At 43.0% G+C, this 24,868-nt stretch overlaps 2 protein-coding genes across 4 annotated transcripts; one reads left to right on the forward strand and one right to left on the reverse strand.

Moving 5' to 3' along the window:
* Nucleotides 1-295: 295 nt before the first annotated feature.
* LOC114841944 (regulator of microtubule dynamics protein 2) lies at nucleotides 296-16,072 on the forward strand. 2 transcript variants are annotated; one of them, XM_029127242.2, is made up of 11 exons: nucleotides 296-396; nucleotides 2,011-2,459; nucleotides 8,469-8,637; nucleotides 8,740-8,842; nucleotides 8,971-9,031; nucleotides 13,099-13,174; nucleotides 13,324-13,401; nucleotides 13,580-13,678; nucleotides 14,178-14,231; nucleotides 14,325-14,405; nucleotides 14,492-16,072. In XM_029127242.2, the coding sequence occupies exons 2-11, from the start codon at nucleotides 2,020-2,022 to the stop codon at nucleotides 14,543-14,545; spliced, it is 1,215 nt and encodes a 404-aa protein (XP_028983075.1). In that variant the 5' UTR covers nucleotides 296-396; nucleotides 2,011-2,019; the 3' UTR covers nucleotides 14,546-16,072. The 2 variants fall into 2 exon arrangements, with proteins under 2 accessions (XP_028983075.1, XP_028983074.1); XM_029127241.3 differs by lacking the exon at nucleotides 296-396 and adding an exon at nucleotides 890-1,005.
* Nucleotides 15,830-22,844, reverse strand: LOC114842071 (cytochrome P450 1B1). 2 transcript variants are annotated; one of them, XM_055502498.1, is made up of 3 exons: nucleotides 22,825-22,844; nucleotides 19,908-20,903; nucleotides 15,830-19,416 (listed from the first exon to the last, which is right to left on the reverse strand). In XM_055502498.1, exons 2-3 carry the CDS (start codon nucleotides 20,891-20,893, stop codon nucleotides 18,813-18,815), a joined length of 1,590 nt encoding a protein of 529 aa, XP_055358473.1. In that variant the 5' UTR covers nucleotides 20,894-20,903; nucleotides 22,825-22,844; the 3' UTR covers nucleotides 15,830-18,812. The 2 variants fall into 2 exon arrangements, with proteins under 2 accessions (XP_055358473.1, XP_028983390.1); XM_029127557.3 differs by lacking the exon at nucleotides 22,825-22,844 and adding an exon at nucleotides 20,996-21,359.
* Between the last annotated feature and the right edge of the window lie 2,024 nt (nucleotides 22,845-24,868).

The raw sequence follows: 24,868 nt of genomic DNA on the forward strand, positions 1-24,868 counted from the left end.
ATAGAAAGTGAAAGAACCTTCCAGATGAATCTGTTCATGTAACAAACTTACAGTCATCAAGGTTGGTCATTTAGTTTGTGCTTTTCTTTAAAAAAAAAGTTTCTGAAAGTGCTAAAAAATTATTTAAAGATAAAGATAAAATGACCGAAACCCCCTCAAGCAATAAAAAATATTTTAAAAACTCATATTTTTTGAAAACACAAGTAATTCACATACATTCCTACATAGCAAGTGACGTCTGTTACACTCGAGTATAAACCAGAAAGGACAGCTCAATGTGCAATGACCACAGGGCCAAGGTTGATGTGATAATGTGTGTATTGAGTAACTTTTTTAATCACTTTGCTTATTCTGTCCAGCTTCACTGCAGAACACTGAGAGGAGTGACTCATACAAGTAAGCCTTTAATTAAGCTTATGCATAATTAGTATAGAGATTGAGTAGCATAATACGTGTGTTTACGTTATAAATTGAGACTATAGTATAGTATAAACAAAATATATACATTAGCAAAAAACATACTTTTTGTAATGCTTTTTAACAGAGATTAAGAGAAGGCAACAAAATAGAATGAATATGAATAACATGTAGAAGTATAATAAGTAGTAGTAATGAGTAGGGGACCTATTTTCTTCTGAAAATATCTATGGAAATATTTTGACATTAATAGCAATATAAAATCATAGTTTAAATAAGTTACAACAATAAAACATATTAAATATAACACACACCTTTTCCAGATTCATAATTCTAAGGAAACCTAAACCCTAAAGAAGTTTAAGGAAGCGAAGCACGGAATTTGTCAGATAAGATATTTGTAATGACAGACAAACTGATGTCAAATTGAAAACATTATTTATTTATTCGTAGAAGACAGTTCTATTTTAATGTAGCGTTTACAGAAGCCCGGAACGTTTGTGGCTTCACGTTTAGGAAGCACGAGCTATTTTGAAGGTTACACTAAATAGCTGTGAAGCAAGTTGCTCCAGTAGCATCGTCTGTGCAGTAAGTTTTCTAAGTAACAGCGTTACTTTATGCTTTTTATGTTTATTGTTTGAGCAGTTTAATACGTTCAACGTTGATGAATGCCGTTGTTATGTGTTAGCGTTTTGGGGAAATGGCGAATTTTAGCTGGATGTGTTCAGCTAACGTAGCAATTGACAGCTCGGGTTCATTTACACAGTTGGTCAATGTCGTTACATGTATGTGTAGTTATGGCTCGGAGATGTGACACGTTGACTATATCACGCAATACACTTTGAAATGTGTTCAGATGCACAAGAGCTAATGTTTTGTTGCCGTTAACTCTGGTGCCTGAGTGATTATGTGTTGATCCAATTATGTAGTTAGGCTAGTTGTCCAGGCATTTCTAACGTGTGGCAGTGTAAACAGTGTAAACAGTGTAAACAGGGTCCGTTTCCAAACAGGATGTTGTCAGCGATAGTTTCTTTACTCACTCATTTGATGCAGGTTTTACTTCGAGTAAACATACCGACAATAAAAACAGTTTTATACCGTTTTCTATTTCTTGGTAAACTACTAGAGGCATTAGATACAGAATCACTAATTATGGCACATTACACCAGACTATTGTAGCCATGTACTAGAGATCATTGCAATCCATGGTCATTTATAAAACCCTAAACATCTAATGCTTGTATATCTAATGCTATATCTAATGTTAATTTATATATCTGATGTTGTGGCCCTCATGTTCAGACTGTCAAATATTATTAAATAATGCCCTGTTGTGTCGGTTAACTTTATAATTCAGTCAGTGTAAATGCTCTACTTAGTGTCAGCTTATATTCATTATTAACTTTTTCGTAGTCTTGCACAGTCTAGTTAGTAAAAACATTTAATTCAAAATGAACACCTGTCATCTGGGTCGAAAGAAATAGATTTGATATGTTTTGATTTTCTTAGCTTCTGAGTTTTGTTATTCTTGTATATGAATTATGTGCAAAATGAAGCCAATGACCTAAAACCTTTTCTCTGTGTCCTCTGCAGGCCTGCAAAATGGCCCAGACAGACAGCAAGGTGTTGGTCCTGGGTGCTTTGGCTGGAGTGGCTGGCATCAGTTTTGCTGTGGTGTGTTATCAAGGCTTTAGGTCGAGGCGAAGAGGCTCATGGCCGGGGCTGTACAGGAACCGAACTAATGAACAGGGTGTCATGATGGTGGATGGTCCAGTTGTGCACAGGGGTCAGGATGAGGTGCTGGAGCGCCTCGAGGCCCTGATCCAGTGTGTGTCTGAGCTGAAGGATGAGATGAAGGCATTGAAGAGTGCTCTGCCATCGCTGCAGGACCAAGTAAGAGAGGAGCTGAGAGGACGGGATGAGATGCGCAGAGTGAGCCCCTTACATAGGACCACGCCAACACGAAAGAAAAGGCCAGCAGGAACCGGCAACGTGGCCAGATCTGGTGGTCGGAGCTCAGAGGAAGCAGAGAGTGAGGGAGGGTGAGTATTTTCAAAGCTTGTGGCGTGAGTATTTCTTATTTTCTGAATGTTTCTTCCTGAGAAAGATGTAGGATTTCTATAACTTCCCGTTTTTTATCTTTTACTATTTTTTGGGAACTATAGTTCACATTGAGATTATGTACAGGCCTAAGAAAACGTAAAGTGCTTTTAAAACTGATAGCAACATGAGGCTCAAATAATGTGGGAAAGGGCCAAGTTTGCTGTTGTGTACTTTTTAGACACAAAATGTGAACTGGTGGTAAATAGAGACAGAGTACTGTCCTTTGAACCTGTAATTATGAAAGACCTTTGAACACAGTTCAAAGTTATTCATTTACTAGATTACCCTATGATCATATTTCTTGTTTTAATAACCAAGTTAAAACTGTTGAATACAAAGTGTGAAAATAAACTTCACAGTTTATATTCAGCAGACCCAAAACCTGTCCAATACAATACAATACAGAGCTACTGACCAAACTGGACGTTTTGATTCAGAATCTAGAGGGCACCTTAATTTTACCGGGCACAGCTGTTTACGGTAGTTTTTTGTGTATTGGCCAATTGAAAGCGAGTTAAGTAATCCCACATGACTTCACCTTGCCAATCGATTTTGTGGATCACAGGTGGTAAATTTTGCGAATCATTTGAGAGAAAGTTTGAGGTTGCAAAGGAATTAATAAAGACGGCAATAACAGTCGCATGTACTGTAGCTAGCAAAAACAAAGGGAAATACAGACAGAAGAGAGGGAGAGGCACAAGCGACAGAGGGTGAGAGGCAGCTTTCTTGGATCTATGGAAAGTAGCCCTGTACATCTTGACCATGTTTGGCTTCATAACGTCATTGATTTTTAAGTAGACAGGTAAATGCACATTGTACAGCAGGCTGAATTTCATTTTATTTGTTAACAGTATTTGGATAAGCACTCTTGTTAATTTCCCACTTTTCCAGTTAAACGCCCTTGTCAGTGTATGTGCTAAACTGTGACAGTGTGTACCTTTGCTTCAGAAAACAGCAGAGTGCAGACTGATCAGCCACCACATCCCCAGTTGACCTATTCCAATTTAAACTCAAACTCATTCAATGGCATTGAACATCGTAAACAGATATGTTCACTTACATTGAACTTGTCATCTTAATCAAAATCCTTAATAAGAATATAAAATGATAATGACTGAGCCAGTTATAGATATTTTAGTGGACATTTGCTGCTTCCCTACATACACAAACATTGGTCTGATTGGATGTAAAGCTTGTGCCAAGATACACAGTATTACACTACCAGTGCAGCTGCTCTCACCTCCTAGCCACACCGTAAGTTATTGGCACCTTCTCATCACAATGACTTACCAATTACCTTATGACAGCATAACTAGGTCATAACTAAGTAACCTTGACCTAGTTTTAAATGCTTGAGGTAAGTCAGATGCAACAGACACGTGTCATTAGTTTTTTGTTTTTTGTCTGTGGAACTTTAGTTTAGCACCCATGTAAAGGATTCATGAATCGTTTAAAATTACCCTGCCTCTGCTAAGGTTACCTTTTTCCTTTCCTTTAGATGGAAGTGTAAGACTGCCCTCTAGCAGAAATGGTTCACTGCCTTTGAATGGCAGTTGTCGGCCGTATCAAACGTTCTTAATTATAGCCTGTATTATTATGCTTTAAAAGAAATCACATCAGACGCACACCTCTCAAAATTAAAGAGCCTTCCCTGCTGCTGTGTAGTGTTGTATAGCAGAGGGCGTGGGGGATATTGGGAATGGTTCAGTGAAGAAACTGCAGCACCTTAGGTAAGACGTAATGTTCCCTCAGTGGAGCAAGTTACACCCCCTATTCTTCACATTCATTTATAGAGCTGTTCATCTTTGTTTGGTGTACAACATCCCCAGAAAAGCTGGGACACTGTTTCAGGGATGATTTCCAAATTTTGGGAATTCCACACTTTTAGAATGTGAAAGAGGGATTTTGTTTACTCCGTACTAGAGACCATTGGTGAGAGAGAAAATAAAGTTATAGAAATGCCTTCAACATTTTACACTTCATTACTGGGGCAGCAAATTTTCAGTAGACATTATTATGGACGTTTTAAATTTGACCACTTGCAAAGAACATGTTTTTAAAGCTTTGTGTAAATTATTGCTTTTATAAACATTTAATAAAACTATTAACTTTTTTTTAAACGCACATTGTTGTAACATTGCTTTTAGGGTGTGGTTGAACAATTACAATAGATCAATTACAGTATGACCTCATACTATATTGAGGCATTTGAAGTTAGAGCAGTGTTTGCAAATTGTCTGAACACAGGTTTGCATCTTTATTCTGCAAGAAACAACACACAGACACAGCTTTTATTTCGCCCACTTCTCATATTCACAGTTGTTTCCTCAGAGACCCATCGATCATCCCGCCTGGATGCCAGGCTGCCATATCCCTGGTTTAAAAGCATCTTGTGGGAACTTGTAACTCCTTGAAAAGTTTCCAATAAGTTTATTCACATGGCGTCACTGTAGCTCAAGCATGTTACAGATTCCATCTTTTTTTTTCTCTTTCCAAAAACCAGCATTTATAACACTGGATAAGTGTTGACATAAGCTGGTGTTTTGTTCAGTGACAGGCAAGTCTGATCAACAAACACCAAAATGTTTAAAAAGGATAAAGGTAACTCGTCTGCTCTGTGATTAAAGGCTTTGGTCTGACTTCCATGTGCCATCGTGCTGCATGGTGCGTTGCAGCCGTCTATATGAAGACTTTCACATCTAGTCTCGGACCTCATTGTAAGAATCTGTGTTGTTGTTTGGTGTATACAGTAGCTTTGTGCATTAAAGCAGAAGTGACAATATCAAATAATGTGGTATATTGAAAGTATGTTACTCAGGCAATACGTTTTAGAAAATCTGCCACTTTTTTAAATGTCTGTCCATGAATCTTTGCAAGCAACAATATTACAGAATAGAATATACTGGTGAATGTGCATCCTTATTATACAGTGAGCATTGAGCAGACTCTTATCTGTCTGTCTCCATTGTCACCCTGGCTGGTCTCTGATCTGTGTTTTCTCATGTTCGACTTTGATCACCCACATGATGGTTGAGTGCAAAAGGCTCTTTCACTGTACGTTCTTGGCATCAGTTTCATCTTGATTCTCGAATCGACTTTCCTCTATTACAATCAATGTTTTTTGTAACTTTTAGATGACACAAGCTCTACATAGGGCTTTGGTTTCTTTCATTGCTCTCAGTGTCTGGTACTTGTGTTTGTTGTCAGTTTGATGAATCTCCCATTGATCCCTGTCACCAACTGGGATGTTTTTCAGCTGTTGTCTTCTTCTGCCTTTTTTCTTTAGTGGAATTTCAGTGAGAATGTCATTCTATTTAGATTTCCTCCCACCATCTATTCCTCCATTACAACCTACGTAACATGTCATTTGTATTAGAATTGTACCTAGAATTGTACCCAGAATTGTACAAACACCAGTTTTCAAACTATTTTTTCCATTTGTACTATTTTAAGAAGTGTTGTCAGCTTGGTGCTATAGTAACTCATCAATGAGCTCACGTCTGTATCCCTCTCATTTTTGGGGGCCATGAAAAGACTGGGCTTCCTCCAGTCAGCCAGGCCTTGTTGTGTAGCAGGCATTCATTGGTGCTGTCACCACAGCCTCTCACACTGAATAGGCTGAGCTGCATGCTCCAAAGCCCTGCCAATGTTGGGATGGTAACTCAGACGTGTTTTGAATCATGTAGCTGCGGAGACTTCCACTGCTTAGTTTCTCCTCTCTCTTCTCCTCGGGGTCTCTAGTTGTTTCACTTTGGGGTTTACTGCTATCTAAAGACCATCGGTGACGGACTTTTTTAGCTACAGATTTGTCATGACTCTGCACTGTTCTTGGCCATCACTCCTGCAAACTCAGGATAACAATGGTCCCTTCACAAACATGCACTTAGTACCTACAGTAGCTACAAATACGTCAGCCTAATAGTATGCCGTTCTCCATATAGTTGTATTCACTGTAAACAAAGGCCAGATTAATACACTGATATTTCTAGTTTCACTTGAATATATGCACACAGTACCACTATCTGCAATGGCCATGCAAGTGCCTCATCATCTTTTCTAATCTTGATCATCTTCATAAATATGTGTCTGTAACAACAAAAAACTGAATACATGCACATTTGATAAACAACACCGTAACAAAAGTGTTTCTTTAGCTTCTGTGAGTGATTTATGAGCTGTGGAATGGCGTGACAGGAATGCGCTGAACACTCAGTACTGCGCTGCCTGTCTCTTTGGCTCTACTGAGTAAATAACTATAGGCAGTGATGGCGCACGGCCTGCTGAATGAATACGAGGACAAAAGGATGAATGGACGAGGGACAGCACAAGTTCACTAATGTGAACGCATCTACAGTTGGGCTAAGCCTTTGCTCTGAGATGTGGTGTGATAAAAATTGGAAACGAAGGCCACCGCAGTCAGAAAAGTAAACATAAAACCCGTTTTTTCCTGGAGTGTATCTGCTATTCAATCTTTTGAAACTTGCCTTCAGGTTTCAGGCTTTCCTCGGTGCTTAGTGCAGCGAAGGAGACTGGGGAACAGCTTTAGAGAAGTATCTGAAATGATGATCTGAAATTAGATGGAGATTAAAATAAAGATACTGTAAAGTCTAGTTTCTCATTCTCCATTTCTTACTAAGCTGCTGGATAGCCTACATTCCACTTTGCCACTGAGCTGTTTCTATATATTGCCAAATAGCTCCGAATGTTCAGTGCAGGCTATTGCAAGTAAAAACTGACTATTATCCATTTTACAAACCTAAAAGTAGATTCTAGAAGTAACAAAACTGACTTAAAAGTAAATGTTTAAATGCAATTGGGAATCATAATTATGACAAACATGCCATGAACGTTGTAGTAGTTTGAATGATTTGTCGTACATAAAAATATATATCTGGAAGCCAATTTTGTGCTTGTTTTATTATTCTAACCATATTTCACACTGTATTGATTATTTGACTATCAACTATGGCTGATTAAAGACAGCTCCATGTGCTCTACTATTTCATCGCACCAGACAACAAGACACCTCCTTTGTGTTGTTCACTCTGTCAGCCATGGCGTGTTATCATCCGTGGTGGTTGCTTTCATGCCCCCATGTTACTCTGTAATCACGGCAGCCGGGGTTGAAGGCGTGTGCTGTCGCTGCCTCCGGCGAAGGCACCTGTTGAGTCTGCAGTGTTTCTGTCTGTGGCCCGCTCTGACACATCCCTCCAGAACCGTGGCTTGCAGCCCGAAATATTCCCTGAACCACCAATGACGCAAATGCACCTCCTGCCAACACTTAATAGAGGCTCTTCATATTTTAACCATTGTGTGCGTCTTTCATTTTACCTGTGCAGTGAATATGGTATTATTTTTACTGCTGCTTCTTAAGTGTTAGCTTAGGGTGTTAGTACATACTTACAGTAGTTGAAAGGGAACCATAAAACGTCTAATACGGGTGTTGCGTGCCTCACCCTGACAAACTGTGTTCATGTAAAAGCCTCCAGGTATCCACCTTAAGACGTCAAGAGTTTCTTAACAGCTAGTATTTATAAATAATTAAGTGATCCACTTATGTAAACAAACCTATTGCAGTTTATGTGTAAACAGGCAGTGAGGACTGAATCATTTTAATCAGCACCTGGCAGAAAGAAGGCCTGTAAAATCTCTTGTTAAAACTGAACATCCAGTGATCTAAAAAAATTACTCGGCTGTGGCAATTTCATTCCAAGTACTTGAAGAAGGCTATAAATCAACTTGTACTTGGGGAAATTGGCAGCATTTCGGCTGTTTATTGAAGATTCCTGATCCTGCTGGCAGGATGGGGACTGTCTGGCCGGGTGAATGGAACCACCTAGGCAGAGGCTGTGAATCTGGACCAGTGGAGTCTTGATTTCTGACAGCAAACTCATCCCTTCACATTATGTGTTACTAACTCGTTGCGTGTGTGTTTGTTGTGCTCTCAGGTACATGACTGCACTGACGGACTCGGATGAAGAGGAAGTAAGCAAACCTGATGAAGAACAGCCCGCGGACAGTTTGTCCATCCTCCTCAAACGGGTCGACTCTTTGCGTCAGGGCACCGAAAGTGACAAAAGGGAAAGTTTCAACATATTAATAGAGCAGAGAGAGGAGGTGTGTCATATTATTGCATACTTCATATACTCACTTTATGAGCAGATGCGTATTTTCTCTATTTGTGAATGCCCAACGTAACACTTCACTGTACACCTCCAGTTTGGACAGGAGTCGACGTTTCTTTGGCGACTAACCCGAGCTTACTGTGATGTTCATGACATGAGCTCCACTCTGGAGGAGAAGAAGACGTATGCAGAAGCTGGTAATTCCCCAAAACACCCCAGACTGTTCTACACAACTCTTAGTTCTACTTCACTGATTTTTCTTTCTGTACTTTTCATATGCGGAGCATTATTGTCATGTTATATGTCTTTTCTTCTTTCCTATTAGGGAAGAAAGTCGGTGAGGATGCAGTCTGTCTGAACCCTACGTGTGCAGACAGTCACCAGTGGTGGGTTTGTTGTTGCATTCCATCCACTAGTCCTTGTTTATAAGCTACACTTCATTCTGTTATTTAGAGTCCCAAGCATTCATGTCATTTTTATTCATCCCAAGTTATCCTATGAAAATGAATGGGCACCAAATATAAGGCTGAGATTGCTTGCAGGAGAGGATTGCTGAGACATGCATGCTTGTCGGACAGCAGTGACGTACTGCACCTTTCCAACATGCTCCTGCTTCACATTGCCTTTCAGCAGTGTAAACCTTAATTTCCTCCGCATACACTGACAGTTTCACTGCAATAACTCCAGTGATTAATGTTCTTCTGTTGTTGCAGTTCCCTTATTTTGTGGCTGCTTCACAGCTGTAAATATTCAGTGCTTGGGGTTACGCTGATACAGAGAGAGACAATGGGTGGTTTTTCAGCATTTACGTCTAAGTTCAGCTCATACAACTTGTCTTTATTGTGATCAACTGTCTGACTTGGTAGAAGTAATGAAAAAGCTCCTCACATCAAATACGGTCTGGTTTGGTTTTGAGTGGTTAAGTCGAGGTTTAATCTGCCGTCGTAGCTGAGTCTTAGACAGTATGAAGGAGAAGGTGAACCTCTCGTCTCAAATACCTGCCTTGATACTCCGACTTAAGGAAAAATCCCCTTTCTTATCCTGTTTGTATTTATGCAGGCCCCAGCAGTGCATTCCTCCTCTTAAACACGGCTCATGTCAAAACATGAATGCTCATCACAAATGGAAACTATGGCTGAAATAAACAGATGAAGACTGCATCAGATGCAGCTCTGACATCAGGTGCTGCTGGAAAACCGACTCGGAGTCAGACCAAAAACGTTTCGGTCACAGCTTCATTAAATTGATTTTAATTTTGATATATTCGATTTGATTAACATGAATAGTCCCGTCTCTGTATCGATAATTAGAGTCCTGGAATGAAGGTTCAGTGTAATTAAGGACATGTGTTTCTTTATACACACGTCTTAAGGTTTCTCATGAAACCTGAACCCAACCTGCGTGCTTGAGCCAGCAGCGCTGCTCACCCTTTGCATTAAAGAATAATTAGCATTAGCTCACGCACATACCGAGATGTCAAGCGAAATAGAAAGCCGTGTTTGTTTAGTTAATACAGAGCAACAGCTTTAAAACAGCTTAATGCCTAATCCTACTGTATATGCACTAATGGAATTTGTAAGATTCTTAAATGGAGCAGAAACTCTTATTTAGGTTGATCGAACAGGGCAAGCTGGGTCAGCCGTGTTTAAAGAAAGTTTATGTCTGAGGTAAATGTTTATTTAGCTTGCCTTTGCCGTGAGAAAACGTGTCACCAGTTTTTTTTGTTTTTTTTTCAGAATGCCCCACAGCTCATTGCAACTTGGCAGAAGTTGCCATTTCCTGCTTTGCCTCTGAACATACTTCTAGAGGTTGCTTTAAAAACCTGAATAAAGGAAACTCTATCGCCCCTGATTTGCTAAAAATACTTTTACATGTAAAAATGAAGGAGTATATGCCATAATCCTGTCCAGTGAACCCTGGGGACCTTAACATATTTACTCTTCTTAATTGAACCTTTGCGTGACAGCTTAGCAAGCTGAGTGAGTGAGGACAGACCCAACAAACCTGCTCTGTAGTATGTGTAGCTCACAGGCCAGGCAGCAGCGAACGTACAATGTGTCTTTGAAAGGTGCCACTTCAGCCACTGATCCTACAAATATGGCAGGTTTTAGACTCTACATTGTTAGTGTGACACATTTTACCCAACTGGAACTTATGGGACTGTGCCTTTAAGTGGACAATGCCCATGAAATGGACCACAGCATACAGTTCTACACTACAGGGAAATAAGTACACGGAGTCCATGCTCTGTCACGGCGGCTGCTTTCGTGACAGTGACAGTGAAACCTATTAAAACTATGTTGGCAGGCTGCCGCTCCGTAGACATGATGACATCCTGGTATTGGCAGCTTTGTTTGGAGGCGCTCTTTGAACGATCCGACCGTGTGAATTGGGTTCATCGCAGTGAGGCCTGGCCAACGACCGGGGCCCTGAGGATTAAGCTGGGCAGCATTCAGGGCGGTGGGGTGAGAACGACCTCCATGAGCGACAGTAATCACCAGCACGTGCCTCGGCTCGCCACGGCTGGTGTCACTGGTCCCAGTTAGACTCCATGAGGGAACACTTGATGCACAGCCAGACAGTCCCGGTCATCCTTTCTTGTTTTCATTTGTTGCAAGGAGACACTTGATATCGCCTCACCTAAAAAGCTCACGTTGACTTTGTCCCACACAGGTTGTCTTTCTCTCTGGCCCTTTTGTCAATCTGCTTTCTCTCAAGCAGCTGACATGTACGCTCTTCTTTTGTTTTTTGCCCAGTCGAGTTGGGTATTTCCCTAAAATAAAAAGCACAGACTGGCTGATCAGGTCCATTCATATTTCCTCCTTCTTATTATTTCATATTTCTTCTATTGCAAAGTTAAAGCGAGATAGTATTTCAACTTGGGGGGAAGAAAAAACAAGATTAACAGCAGCAGATACGCCCCAGAGGCTAGACATACCTCTCAACATCTCTGCTTCCTCTTCCTTCTCCTTTTTTTTTTTTTGCCCTCATCTCTGCCTCGCTGCTGAAGGCCTGCTAGTGTTTCACACAGTGACATGTATGTTGGCCAAGGACAAAACAAAAACATGTACGGAAAAGCTCGTCTTTCATGTTCAGAAGACAGAGGCCCATAGTCAAGGTGAACTTCGACATCATTATGCCTGTTAACGTCCCCAAGAGGTGAATAGAGGTTATAGGTTATGGTAAATATGCTGGTCTGTTTATAAGGAGCTCGGCCACTGACACTTAAATAGAATAATGTCAGCGCAAACCCACAGAGGGCACTGAAATATGTGTTGCGGTACACTGGATGTTGAGCAACCTTTCCCACAGCAGCTCTTAACCTGGGCAACGCTCAGGCTCCATCATCATTACTACTCCCCTCTGGTATGCTGCTGTGGTTGCACTTCTCATCTTACCGCTGCAAAGATTTATTGTATTTAATCACATCACCATACTACAACATGATTTTACAAAGATAAGCGTGATTGACTGGTTTGCACAAATAGTTTGTAGTTGCCTGAGCTCATTCACCAGGGACAGAACGTTGTGGGTGGGACGTAACATTTTTTCTTAGATATTAGCAGGCCATGCTATTCTATCCAGTGAAGCTGGTGAAGCTATTTTGTTTCAATGCTTTAAATGGTATATTGTTCACACCTCCCATTATAGGTTTTGATTTCTTTTCTAACTTAATGACATGATACCAAGCAGCAAAATTCAGTTTCATTACAGCAGATGTTTAGTCACCAGTAATGGATTGTGTCTGCAGCGCTGTCAGGTGACCTTTGAACCTGCTAAGCCTATGTTTAAATAGATGTTTATGTCGTCGTGGTATAGTAGCAGGATTAGAGCAGTCTCACCGTAAAAAGGCTTTGATCAGCTCAGTTCTCCTGTGTCACACATACTTACACATCCCCACACTGAACCGACTCTTTGTTTCCCCTCCACCTGCTCATTGAGCCGAGTCAGTGCTATAATTAGCGAGAGTGGGATGGAGGTGGAACAGCTTGTCTTTACTGATGTTGTCTGATGAGCAGTCTGGCTAAAGAACATTCAGCGCTGTCATTTTTTGGGTGCCCCCTTTGTTTGCTTGTATATCTCCATCACAGCTGAAACAATTCAGAATATTTAATTCCTGTAGGCCTGTGTTGTGCAACAATTAAACTATATAGACAATTTATTGACAAGACTGTATTACAAACTGTTTTTTCCTTAAATTATCATTATCAATTTAATCTTGTCACTACAGACAGTTTTGCATGTGTAAACCCTGATAGGAGTACTATCCATCCCACTGTAGTAATACAAAGTCAGCATCTCTATTTTCTGTACTTTCAAAACAATAATAATAATTTATCAGTTTTTATTTTAAGCTACTGCATTTACTATAAATTCTCTTTTAGTTTGTTCATATGGAGCAGTTTATCCTGTAGGTACCTCATGTGAATTTCCCTCATGTGTCTCTTCCCAGGTACGCCATCATGTGTGGAATTATGGCAGAATATGACACAATACAGAACAAGATAAAGAATGGATATATCTTTAAGGTAAACATTAACAAGTCAGGGAAGGTGTGTGGTGTAGGGCCTTTGTTATCACCCTCCAAGACTGCATGAGGTGCTTGTGAAGCAGCAGCTGCATTGTGAGTCATCAATGAAAATCCTCTCCCTCTGTGTCTTCTTCGTCCTCCCACCAGGATCACCTGGATAAAGCCATTGAGTTGAAGCCACAAGACCCTTTGTCCTACTACCTGCTGGGCCGCTGGTGCTACGCTGTACGTGACCCACTGACTCTATAGTCAGTCTCTATAGTATACTGTATAGAGACTCACGTGACTGTTGGCCATGACATTTTCCCCTCATTCACTGAAGAAAACACTGCACCAATTAAACTACTACTGTTTAAATCCAATGTTTCTGATCAGTACTAATTTTCTCTTTGATTGTTTGTAGGTGGCTCAACTGTCCTGGATTGAGAGGAAAGTTGCGGCCACATTATTTGGAGAACCTCCAAGTGCCACAGTTGAAGATGCACTGAAGAATTTCCTTAAGGTACTTAAGATACATAAAATCAGGATCTAATGCTTTGAATTCAGATTTGTTATGATGTTTTATTACATCATGTCATGTTTGTTCAGCGTTTACTCCCAGTCTAACTTGCCTTCGGGTCGCTCCTGCTGTCAGTTTCCAGAGACCGAGCTCTTGTTTGGACAGGCATCATCCATGTTGTCACATTTCAATTGTTTATATAGTAGATAAATGAATGCTGCCTCTTGCCAATATTTGTGTGCGTGCCTGGCTTTTCAACATCGATATGATTTGACTTGTCTCAGTCATGCTGCTAATGACTTCAGAGAAGCTGTCAAGCTTCAACAAACACATGCTGTACTGTAGGATCCCCATCCATTGAGGATAAAGTCTCCGGGTTTTGCTCTTCATGATGATACAGTTAAAACTTTTAACCAAGCACAAATGTTTTTAATTAACAACAGATCAATTAGTGTGTGTACTAATTAACTGGATTTTATCTGTTTTTGTTTGTTCTTTTTAGGTTGAGGAGATTAGTCCAGGATATTCTAAACTCAACTATGTGTTTCTGGCCAAGGTGCGTAGCTGGCGTAGCAGCGAAGGTTTGTGAGGTATAACCTGTAAATCACATTGGGACTAAACACTTCATTGTTTTCCATTTCTTTGGCAGTGCTACAAAGACCTGGGCCAAAGGGAACAGGCCAGGAAGATGTGTGAAAGAGCTTGTTCAATGAAAGCTGTCTCCAAAGAGGTAAACGTCATCACACCCCTACCGCAATTAGCCTATGCTAAGAGTTGTACTGTACATTTGGTGAGTTGCGTTACTTTGTTTCTCAGGATGAAGAGGCACAGAAGGAGCTGGTCTCACTCTGCCCAGCGCTTGGGGTGTGACAACGGAGTAGCTCATAGGACATGGCTGTAGGACGTTCCTCCAGAAAAGTATTCTTCATGTGCTTTAGGTGGTGTATGTGTAACTTTAATTCACTCTGTGAGTGGAGGAAGGTGTGTTTTGTTTCATTAGTAATAGACATAATAGACCACCACAGTCAGAACTGTCCTGTGTCCTTTTAAGTCGAACTTGTTTATTACTTTTTTATCATAAAAAGGTTTTAAAAAAGGAAAACATGCTTCATACAGCTGGTTGTACCAAATCAGTGATTTCCTTCTCTAGTAATCAAGACTTTTGTTTTGGATTGACTGGACGAACTCTTCCCCTTTTCACTTTGCCATCAGTTTGCTTTCTGCCTATGTTAATATGCAGTGAACACACGTGGAGTGTGATCCTGTAGGATACCTCTGATGAACTATGACCGTTGATGCTGGCACCAACACCACTTGCCTGTACTGTATCAGAGGGTCCATCAAGAAGAACTGGTTTGCTCATATGCATGACCATGTGATGTTACACCGATTTAAGCCCTGGGTAACTTTTGGCTTTTAGTACTGAAGTATGATGTTTAGATTGTTAAGAAGTCATGTGGTTAATGTCGTAATTTTGGGGTTGATTGAGAAAATATTATTTGTTTTACCACATAGTTTTGAATGATTCTATTGGTTTTCCTTCGTGGTGCTTTTATTGTTTTAATCAAAGGTTGCTTTTTAATCCTGACCTCTCCTGGAACTCATCATCATCAGTCTTTTTATTATTCACACATTCCTTTATGCAGCTCTGATTCTTACATTTTGTTTGTATTCTATTGATTTAAACTTTCCAATCTTAAATCAGATTTAATGAGATGAGTTTAATAACTGATTTTTTGATTTATGTTAGTTAAAGTGAAAGCCTACCTACAGTGAGTTCACCACAAAAGAGCCTAATGTTTCTCTGACTTCCCTCACATACATACATACTGTCCCCAGAACAATTAAGACCTTGCTCAGGTTTCTGCAGCCTAATGACGGAAAGGGATTATTGTGCTTGATTAGCGAACTGACGCATAATCAGCAGTAAATCAAAGTTTAAAAAGAAATTAGCCTTTTTCTATTGCATGTCAATTATTTTACTGAAGCAGGTTGTGCGTGAAAGGGTTGGATGGACGGTTCTCTGTAATGAGTAAAGCAGGGGAGGCAGATCCACTGCTGTCTATCAGACAGTCGGTCATTTTATGCATTCCTGCTCTTTGTAATGTAAAAATTGCAATTTTCATGCAACCTTTAATTTTGTTACTCTACAGATTTTGATTTTTTTTTTTTTTTTATCAACTTACCGACAGGTTCAGTACATTTAAATCTTATGTTGTGAAGTCATCAGACTTTTGCATTGCTTTTCTTTTTCTACCAGAACTATGAATGTAAGTTTTTATGACAAAGCAAGTGCAATATTCATCTCAGACGCTACATAGAGATCGTAGTCCACAGGCAGTGTGCACTCACTCATTAATGATAATGGAATCTATAATTAAATCTGTGCAATGCTGAGATGAGTTGTCAGTTTGTCATTTGTCTTGCTTAAGCACCGTCTTTCGTACTTCCTTATAGGAGGAAGGCCCTCCCTAAATTAGTTATGTAAGCTAGTGTGTATAATTAACATTTTTTAGATTTATTATTATAAACCAAATTGATTCCTGTCCAAAGTCAACATAATCTGCATCGAGCAGGATCCTGCACGAGTCTTACGGCGTAGCATGAAGGCATCGTTTTTGTTGTGCTCAGATGGTACATTTTGTGCCGGGGAGGTCGGGAATCTGTTACTGGATCACATTCAGGCTAATGTCCCACCAGTCTAGTCATGTCCCAGCCCCCATGGTAGAACCACTCTGAACAGGTTCCTCCCAGCGCACACAGGTGCTCCTACAGTCGTGAAAACGCTGGCTCTCCCTGACTGATTTATTATCCAGCTGTTTAATCAAGAGCCTCAGTTGTTACAGCTGCAGAAATCATTTACCGCTGCTTCTCCTTCAGTATGAAGAAAACCGTTAATGTTTTGTGTTTAATCACCGACGCCGACAGTCTGCGCGAGAGAGCGATTGCGTCTAATCTTGATGTGCGTTCATAGCGAGCAGCACAGGACCACGCGTTTCATAACCGTTCAAGGCTGCAGCTTTCAGGGTTTGTTTTCTCCCCTCGCGCTGCTCCAGCTTTGTGTTTCGCCGTGGCGTCGTGTCGGGCCCAGCCGCCGCTGGGTTGTGGGGTTCATTGTCTCCTTAGAGCTGCCGACCCGTGTGACCACCAACGGCTGTGAGACGGGGTTTCACCTCTGTGAACCCTCCACAAGAAAAGACCTGGAGATTATGTTATAATGCTGGGCTTGATGCACTTCTGCACCGTGTATGAATGCATGGATATCCAGCAAAAACGATCAGGTGACCTTTAGCAAAGCATCGTCTCCTGCTTCACTTAATAATAAATACAGTCTGCAAGCGCATCATCGTCCTCTTTAAACACCCTTCTGCTCCGTTTTCGTCAGGTGTGTGTTGACCTGAACTGGCTTGACCCCAGTCTAAAGGCTGCACAGAGGACTCCGTTAAGATGTTGATTTCAGCCGTGTGTTAACATTTCGAGCTCTATTGTGGCTTCATTCCTGTCGGTCTGTCCCAACAGATAGCAGCCTGCTCTCTGAATGCCTTATCTGTACAATCTTGCTAACATCCATTCAGATCTCCACATGTGCCTCCATTCACAATCTCAGCTTGGTTAAAGTTATGCAACAGCATAAGGACTGTGTGTGTGTGTGTGTGTGTGTGTGTGTGTGTGTGTGTGTGTGTGTGTGTGTGTGTGTGTGTGTGTGTGTGTGTGTGTGTGTGTGTGTGTGTGTGTGTGTGTTTAAGTTTTAAGTTTAATCCTCAGCCAGCGCAGGATGCAAGTTTCAATTCCAGCTAATCTTCAGACCTAATTCAGTCTTGACAGATCTAAGACGTAGTGAAACATGTGTCTTACCACTGCTACCGCATCGCTCCATCTGATGCCTCGTCCTGTCATTTCTGAGATTTCTGATTTAATTCCCAGATTTTGCAGGATGTCAAAGTTCTGTGGTTGCACTTCATACACTAATAGGAGTGTTGGTTTCCTATTGCAGCTTGTAATATGAGGAGGGGCTCGTCGCTGGAGCGTGGACCCTCTGTTCCTGTAAGTCCAGCCACCGTCCCACTGAGGCAGACACTTACGTCGTCAGCGCCTTTGTACTTTCTCCTCATTTGCATCTGATCTGTCAGCGCAGCTCAATTGTGCCGAAGGAAAACCCAGTTACACAGGACTCCGCTGGCACCGCTCCGCCTCTCTTCACGTCGCCTATTTGTGAAAGGAGGCAGAAAACGGGTCCGTATCAGTTGTCATCTGCCGGAGCTTTATCTGAATTTTGTCACGCTACTCTGAGAGTCCTCTGGCTGATCGGGCACAGCGTGTTCTGGCGGGGCCAGATAAAAAAAAAAAAAAAAAAAAAAAGGCCGCATGAAACGGGATCTCCCGGGAAAACGGCCCTTTTCTGGCGCCACGCCAAGTCCTGCTGAAACTAAATATGGTTGGTCTGCATGAGAAAGTGACGTAATGGGCACAACTTACTTTGTTTCACTTTTAATTGAACCTTTATTGATCTATAAACTGTGATGAATTCAAAGGAAACATTGTATTTAAAGATTCTTTTTATTAAGCAACTGTACAATATTGGAACAAAACATCACATCTACTGTGCAGGAATATATTAGTAATATGTATTCAAAAGCTTAAAGGGCTGTATTGCTCAGCAAGCGGCAGCATAATAACAGCTACATTTGATGCTACACTGTGCACTGCGACATACAGTTCACATAATGACGGTCTCTGCTCCTACGCTAATAATTCACTGGGAACCAGGAAGAAACACAACGTGGGCGTTGAGTTTGTGCTGTTTCGGACACATCTGTGCGGTCACCTTTCAGTGCGACGCCTATCGACACAGTGACACAGCAGGTAATAAGGGGGAGTGTGGGAGCTTATTTGTCCCTGCTGGGTTAAAACGGCTCGGACGCACAATGTTGTGTTTGTTTGCATGTGTCTCTGTTATAAATCAGTAATCGGTGGTCGTGACCACGGAGTTGTTCTCATCTCACTGCTGTGTACAGACAATGTGAACAAGCAGAGGCAGCCTGAGAGTTCAGCTTATAGATACAGTATCAGCCAACACGATTCACCAGTCTTTGCGTTACTTCATATTTTCTCACAACCTCGAGCTCCGTGCACACTGTTAACCTGACGAGGGTTCACCTCTGACCTCCTCCTTGGGGCCGCGTCCGGCGGCCGCGTCCAGCAGCGCCATGTCGTCGCGCAGGCTCACGGCTATGGAGAAGGGCCGCGGCTTCAGGGTGAGGCCGTAGTCGTAGTCGAGCTCGGGCGGCCGGGCCGGGTCGGCGGCCACGCGGCACTGGTGGGCGAGGAGGGCCGTGAAGAGGGACAGCTTCATCTTGGACAGGCCCTCGCCGATGCAGCGCCGCTTGCCCATGGAGAAGAGCAGCACCCTGCTGGTCCGGTCTTTGTTCAGGGCGCCGGCGCCGTCCAGGAAGCGCTGGGGGTCAAAGGTCTCCGGGTGGGACCATATGGCCGGGTTGTGGTTGGTGGACCACTGGTTGATGAACACCACCGTGTCCTTCGGGATGGCGTAGCCCAGTATGGAGGTGTCCGCGGTGGTGGAGTGGGGGATGGTGAGGGGGGTGAAGCTGGTGAAGCGCATCATCTCGTGGACGAAGGCCGCGACGTAGGGCAGCCGCGCCTGGTCCTCGATGGTCGGGAGTCGGCTGCGGTCCACCACCTTGTCCACCTCCTGCTGGAGGCGGGTCTGCACCTCAGGGTACCTGCGTTCACATGCGAGGACCATTTATTAAATCACAGTGAGAGACAAAGGAGAAACGGCACCGTGTTTGACTGAAAACCCCCCTCAATCACCCAGGCACAGGTATTAAAAAGCCCCACAATGAGCAGAATTACTACTATTATAAACGTGTAGCTCGGGGCAGTGTATTCCACCGAAACGGTGGGATTAAGCAATCAAGCCAGATTAGAGAAGGAACTGATGTAAAATCTGCCAGAGCTCCTATTACTCCTGCAGTGAAGTGCTGACTGGGCACTTCAGTCACCCTTCAGCGGTGTGCAGTTTCAGCCCTTTGTGTTGCTGCCAGTACTGTACCTGCCCGCGGCTCCGCTCCCCCATAGGCTCTTACATAAGCAGCTACTGCACCACCTCAAGTCTGGACAGCCAGCAGCCGGATGGATTCGCCTCATTGTGGGCTTGAATTGATCTCGTGGAGCAGCAAACGGCAAATTGATCATTTAAAAAGGTGCTTACTTGGCGAGAATGAGGACGATCCACTGCAGGGCAGTCGACAGTGTGTCTTGACTTGCCCCGAATACGTCGCTCAGCGTGGGGGCCACGTAGTCCCTCTCTGAGGAAAGCCCCGTGTGGTCCCTCAGCTGGTCCAGAGCCTCTATAAACGCGTCCGTGACGTCCCTGGCGGCGCCTGGTCGGATCGTTTTCCGGTGCTCGGCCACTTTGTCCACGACGAACGCGCTGAACTCCTGGTTGAGCGCCTTGAAGTTGTCCGACAGCGTTTTGATGGGGTTGGGGAAATACTGGAGCCAGGGCATCACGTCCACCATGCTGCCCGCGCCCACCGTGCGCGTGAACTGGTCGTTCCTGCCCACCACCTGCCGGAACTCCTCGTCCTCGTACGTGTACCTCTTCCCGAAGCACACGGCGCTCATGATGTTGGCCGTGGACACCACCAGATAGGTCATGGGCTCGAAATGTCCCTCCTCCGCGGTTTTCTGCAGGAACAGCCGCAGCAGCTCTCGGACCTCGCACACGACGTGGTGCTCGAATGTCTTCTTGGTGCTCAGGTTGCCCGTGGAAAACATGCGCACGGTGGACTGCGCCAGTTTGCGGTGCAGCTTCCACCAGTCCGAGACGGTGTTGAAGGCGATGCTGTTCCCGTTGGACACGAACCTGTAGGAGGTGAAGTCCGGCCTGCCGGCGAAGTCGAACCCCCGCCCCACCAGCGCCTGCTTGACGCAGTCCCCGTTCAGCACCACCACGTTGCGGCAGCCCAGCCGGATCTGGAACACGTCGCCGTACTTCTTCGCCATGCGCGCGAAGTACAGGTGCGGCGCCTGGCCCATTTGCGCCGCGTTCCCGATGAGCGGCCACGGGAGCGGACCGGGGATCGACCGCTGCCGCAGCCAGCGCCACAGGCGGAAGGAGAGGAGCAGCGTCAGACACGCCACTATGAGCGGCCGCGCGGATGATGGATTAATCACCTCCAGGGACACGTCCATGATAGGAATCCTGCAGGAGGATATATGATACTCAAAGTTCACGTTGCAATTGAATATGATTCTGAATTTGAAATAATGCCATTGCATCGGGGGTATAAGTACCTGCTCGTGCCCATTATTCCTTCAGAGATTTACGCCACTTATCCCAAAACCTTTAATGATGTCACAAATTCAAATCTGACTTCTAGAGCTTGGAGACACTACATTCTCACTTTAAAGCCGTAGGTTATCAATCGCACAACAAGCTTCCCTAAGCAAATCACTCCTCCCATCAAAGCAGCCCGAGAGGCGTTCAGGGCGCGCAGCCTCGTGCAGCCACAGACCGTGTGTCTGTGTGTGAGCTCCGCAGCGCCGAGGGAAGTGGTTTATCCCCAAAGGGCGTATCATCACGCACCGTCAGCGCCCGTGTGTGCTCGAGCTTTGTTACAGTGGCCAGGTTTCTTGCAAAGGGTGTCAAGCCCCCCGTCCTCCACCAACAACCACCTCTTTCACTCTCCGCGTCTCCCCCCTCCCTCCCTCGCTTGGGGCAACAGGAATTGTTGTAAACGAGAGACACGCCAGTTGTGCAAAGCTGAGCAAGACAAAATCATCGGAAGTGACAGGAGATATTATAATAAGTGTTACTTATTTTAAATATTAAAAAATACTATAAATAGCAGTATATATGTGTTATTTAATAACACATGCCATCTGTAATTTTTTTATTAATATTATTATTATTAGTAGTAGTAGTATTATGTTGTTATTGTTATTATTATTATTTATTGTATTTTAAGAATACAACATCCCGATATTATTATTATTATTATTATTATTATTATTATTATTATTATTATTATTATTATTATTATTATTATTATTATTATTATTATTATTATGAAAGGGATATTTGTATGGTTGTATTTATGGCTTCCTCAGCAGAGTTGGAAACTAATAAGACACAAGTCGCTGAAGCTTTATTGTTATAATAGTAATAATAATAATAATCATTATTATTACTTATAATAATTGTTTATTTTATTAAATTAACAATGTTTTTTATATTTTTTAAAATAATCTACTAAGTTCGTTTATTTCTGTTTATTGGGAAAACACACAGGCTCATTTTCTACTACTGAGTTCAGCGGTTGTTTAAGCGTGTTATGAACTATCATGATACTTCAGGTGCTCGAGGTGCCGCAGTTTAAACTAGTTTGAATAAAACTAGCGGGTGCGCATTTCTATGAAACCACCAGGAGGAGGCGAACCCCGTGTTGTAAGCTCACTTCCCCTAAAGTCCGGCGCTGCAGGCCCCTGTCCCGCCTCCCTGAAATATTCTTATAACAACGCTAAATGTCGACGTGGTATATTGCAAGAATTGAATGTAGTATTTGTTATAAACCTTTCGGAATGTCACCCTCTGGCTGGTTGGGCCTCTGTCCGCTGCACGTGCTATCCTGGTACGGGGATCCCGCTTCAGCACCGCGGACAGCGGCTTAGTGAGTCTCCGTGCTGTTCTCTGACCCTCAGCTGTGTCACTGAGCTGCTCTGAGCCTTAGAACTGTTTCATTTGATGCATTAGTCATGTTTTAATGTTTTAAAGTGATATATTTTATATGTAATTTGTGCATTTATAAAAAAAATAAATAAACAACTGAAGTTCTTCTGTTATCCCTCTAATAAAAATTGTTGCGGTATCAAGAAAAGGCCTAATTAGAACTTTTATTGTAAACTCATTGTAAACAATAAAACTACGATAAAAACATTGTTATCTGATATTCTAAAAGGGTTAAAAAAAAACCCATAAAACAAATGGACAGTGTTGAGTTTCAATTTCAAGCTGAGTAAAACGATAATGAATACAAACTAAATTGTAACGCCATGTTTGAATATTTATTTATATTTAACACTGCTAAAATAAAATATATAATATATAATAGAGTCACACTTACTGAGTCCAGCCCTCCGGTTGATGAACGTCTTACAGGTTGACGCTTTGTGATTCTGCTTCATTTCAGTGGTGAATAAATCGCAGAGGGTGGAGACAACTTTCTATGCAAATACCGTGGACGCAGCCCCCTGATGGGTTTCAGTTATCACACCCACACACACAAGCCTTTTAATCCACAATAAATGCTGAGCGTGTTTGTATGTGTCTAAACAATCTGAGTTGATTTTCCAGCCGAAAGGTTCTGTGCATTATGCAGACTGCGTGGATTTCGCCCTGGTTACGGTCACCTGCGGCCTTTTATCGTCTGATAACGACTGTGAAGCGTCGTCTTTGCGTGTCCGCTGGTGACGTAGCCGCGATCTGTCCAGGTTATAGCCGGTAGCAGACGTGGCCTCCACAGCAACAGCACACATGCACGCGGCTGAAAAAGCTTCAGTTTGAGTATTTTATAGTTATAGTTACTTTAGTTATAGTGAAGTTTTATAGTTTAAGAATTTTATTAAAAATATTTATCATTTAGTTCAAATAAAATTAATGATAATAAAAAGAGTGGATAAACTAAAAATGACGTCATCCATATTTAACGCTGTGTTCCAGTTTTAAACTTAATCAATCAAACACGGCTTTGCTTCATTCCTGTGCTTCCATATGACCCACAGACGAACATTACCGCCTCGTAAATATTTCTATTAATACAAGGATGGATATGTCATTATCAGTTATTATTGTACATAGCATAGTTCAGTTTCCGGACTTTAACCCTTAAACCACACGTTTGCTTACGTTTGAATGCTAAACCTTTGCACTAATCCCTGTGTAGTGGCCTCGGCCCCGGGGCCCCTAAAGCTGTGCACCGCTCACGAAGTCAGTTTCAACATTACTCTTCCTCCCTGCTTAACTGACAGCTCCATCGTGATCGCGTGTGAGCGAGCATGGAGGTCAGGGAGGAGCGCGCCAAGGTGTGCTCAGACAGCGAAGGTACAGTTAAACAGCGACGTCTCAGCCTGATCCCAGCAGCATTTCTCACATTCGCCGCATAGTTTCACACACTGGAAATCAGAGTTAGTCGCAGCAGGATGTTACATCATCCTGCATGTGATTTATGCCTATAATTAATAGAAGCATGACCTCAAAGGAGCTACACGCCTTCCGCAGCATTTAGAGCTTATCTCACTTGTTGAAGCAATACAATAACTTGTGGGGAAACAAGGGGGGGCTGGAGGCTTATTAAAGCCTTAAAGGTTGTGGAGCAGTCACGCACATGTGCCGGTGACAAGTGAAGGGAAAAAAGCCTCTGACAGCTTCACTAAACACACATCAAATGCTGAGTCTTCCTGAGCAGCATGAGGTCGGGTTCAGCCATGTTTTTTGCTGGTGCAGCCAGTTAATACTCAATAAACCGCGAGGAACTAAGTCTGAAACCACCCGCGGGGCGCACGCCGATGACGTCACGCTGTCGACCAGCAGCTCCGCTCTCCCTCTGCCCGCTGCGAACCCGCGGATCGGGGCCTGTGTGCAGAGCGCTGCCTTGCTAATTGCTCCCCGCTGCAGATGAATCAGGCCGCCGCCTGATGGGTCCGACCGCCCTGTGCCGGACGCTCATCTGGCTCGAGTTGAGCGCGGGGGCACGGCCCCGGGTCCGACTGCGAGCGCCTCATTACTGTACGACTGAATGACCCCAGTGACTCCAAATGTCAAAACGCACAGCATTTCCACAAATCTGGTGTTTTGTTTTTTTTTCACTTTCCATCCCAGCCCTCCATCTGGGTTCATGAGAACAGTCCTAATGAGTGTTTGGTGCATCCTAATGACCTTGCAGATTAACCGAGCGCTCATTCTACATCTATCTGCGTGCTCTTTTTTTTTTTTTTTGTCTGGCCAAATGCTTTGGAGGCCCTTGCCAAAGCGCAGTCAGCAGCCCGTGAAGGCGTCTCCCCTCCATTCTCACACTAAAAGGGCATTTCATTGAATTCTGAACCATCGAGGACGTCGGGGGGGTTGTGTGTGTGTCTTAATGGAGGAGGAAACCTTTTCAGGGGTCCGTG

The sequence above is a fragment of the Betta splendens genome, chromosome 15 (assembly GCF_900634795.4).
Source record: "Betta splendens chromosome 15, fBetSpl5.4, whole genome shotgun sequence".
Lineage (NCBI taxonomy): Eukaryota > Metazoa > Chordata > Actinopteri > Anabantiformes > Osphronemidae > Betta > Betta splendens.

What these genes read in the sequence shown, in the direction of transcription:
- LOC114841944 (XM_029127242.2), top strand. Translation starts at nt 2,020, where the DNA reads ATGGCCCAGACAGACAGCAAGGTGTTGGTCCTGGGTGCTTTGGCTGGA. An exon ending in GAAGCAGAGAGTGAGGGAGG is followed by an intron (nt 2,460 to 8,468) that starts GTGAGTATTTTC and finishes TTGTGCTCTCAG; the next exon opens with GTACATGACTGCACTGACGG. An exon ending in CACTGAAGAATTTCCTTAAG is followed by an intron (nt 13,679 to 14,177) that starts GTACTTAAGATA and finishes TGTTCTTTTTAG; the next exon opens with GTTGAGGAGATTAGTCCAGG.
- LOC114842071 (XM_029127557.3), bottom strand. An exon ending in ATCGTCCTCATTCTCGCCAA is followed by an intron (nt 19,417 to 19,907) that starts GTAAGCACCTTT and finishes ATGTGAACGCAG; the next exon opens with GTACCCTGAGGTGCAGACCC.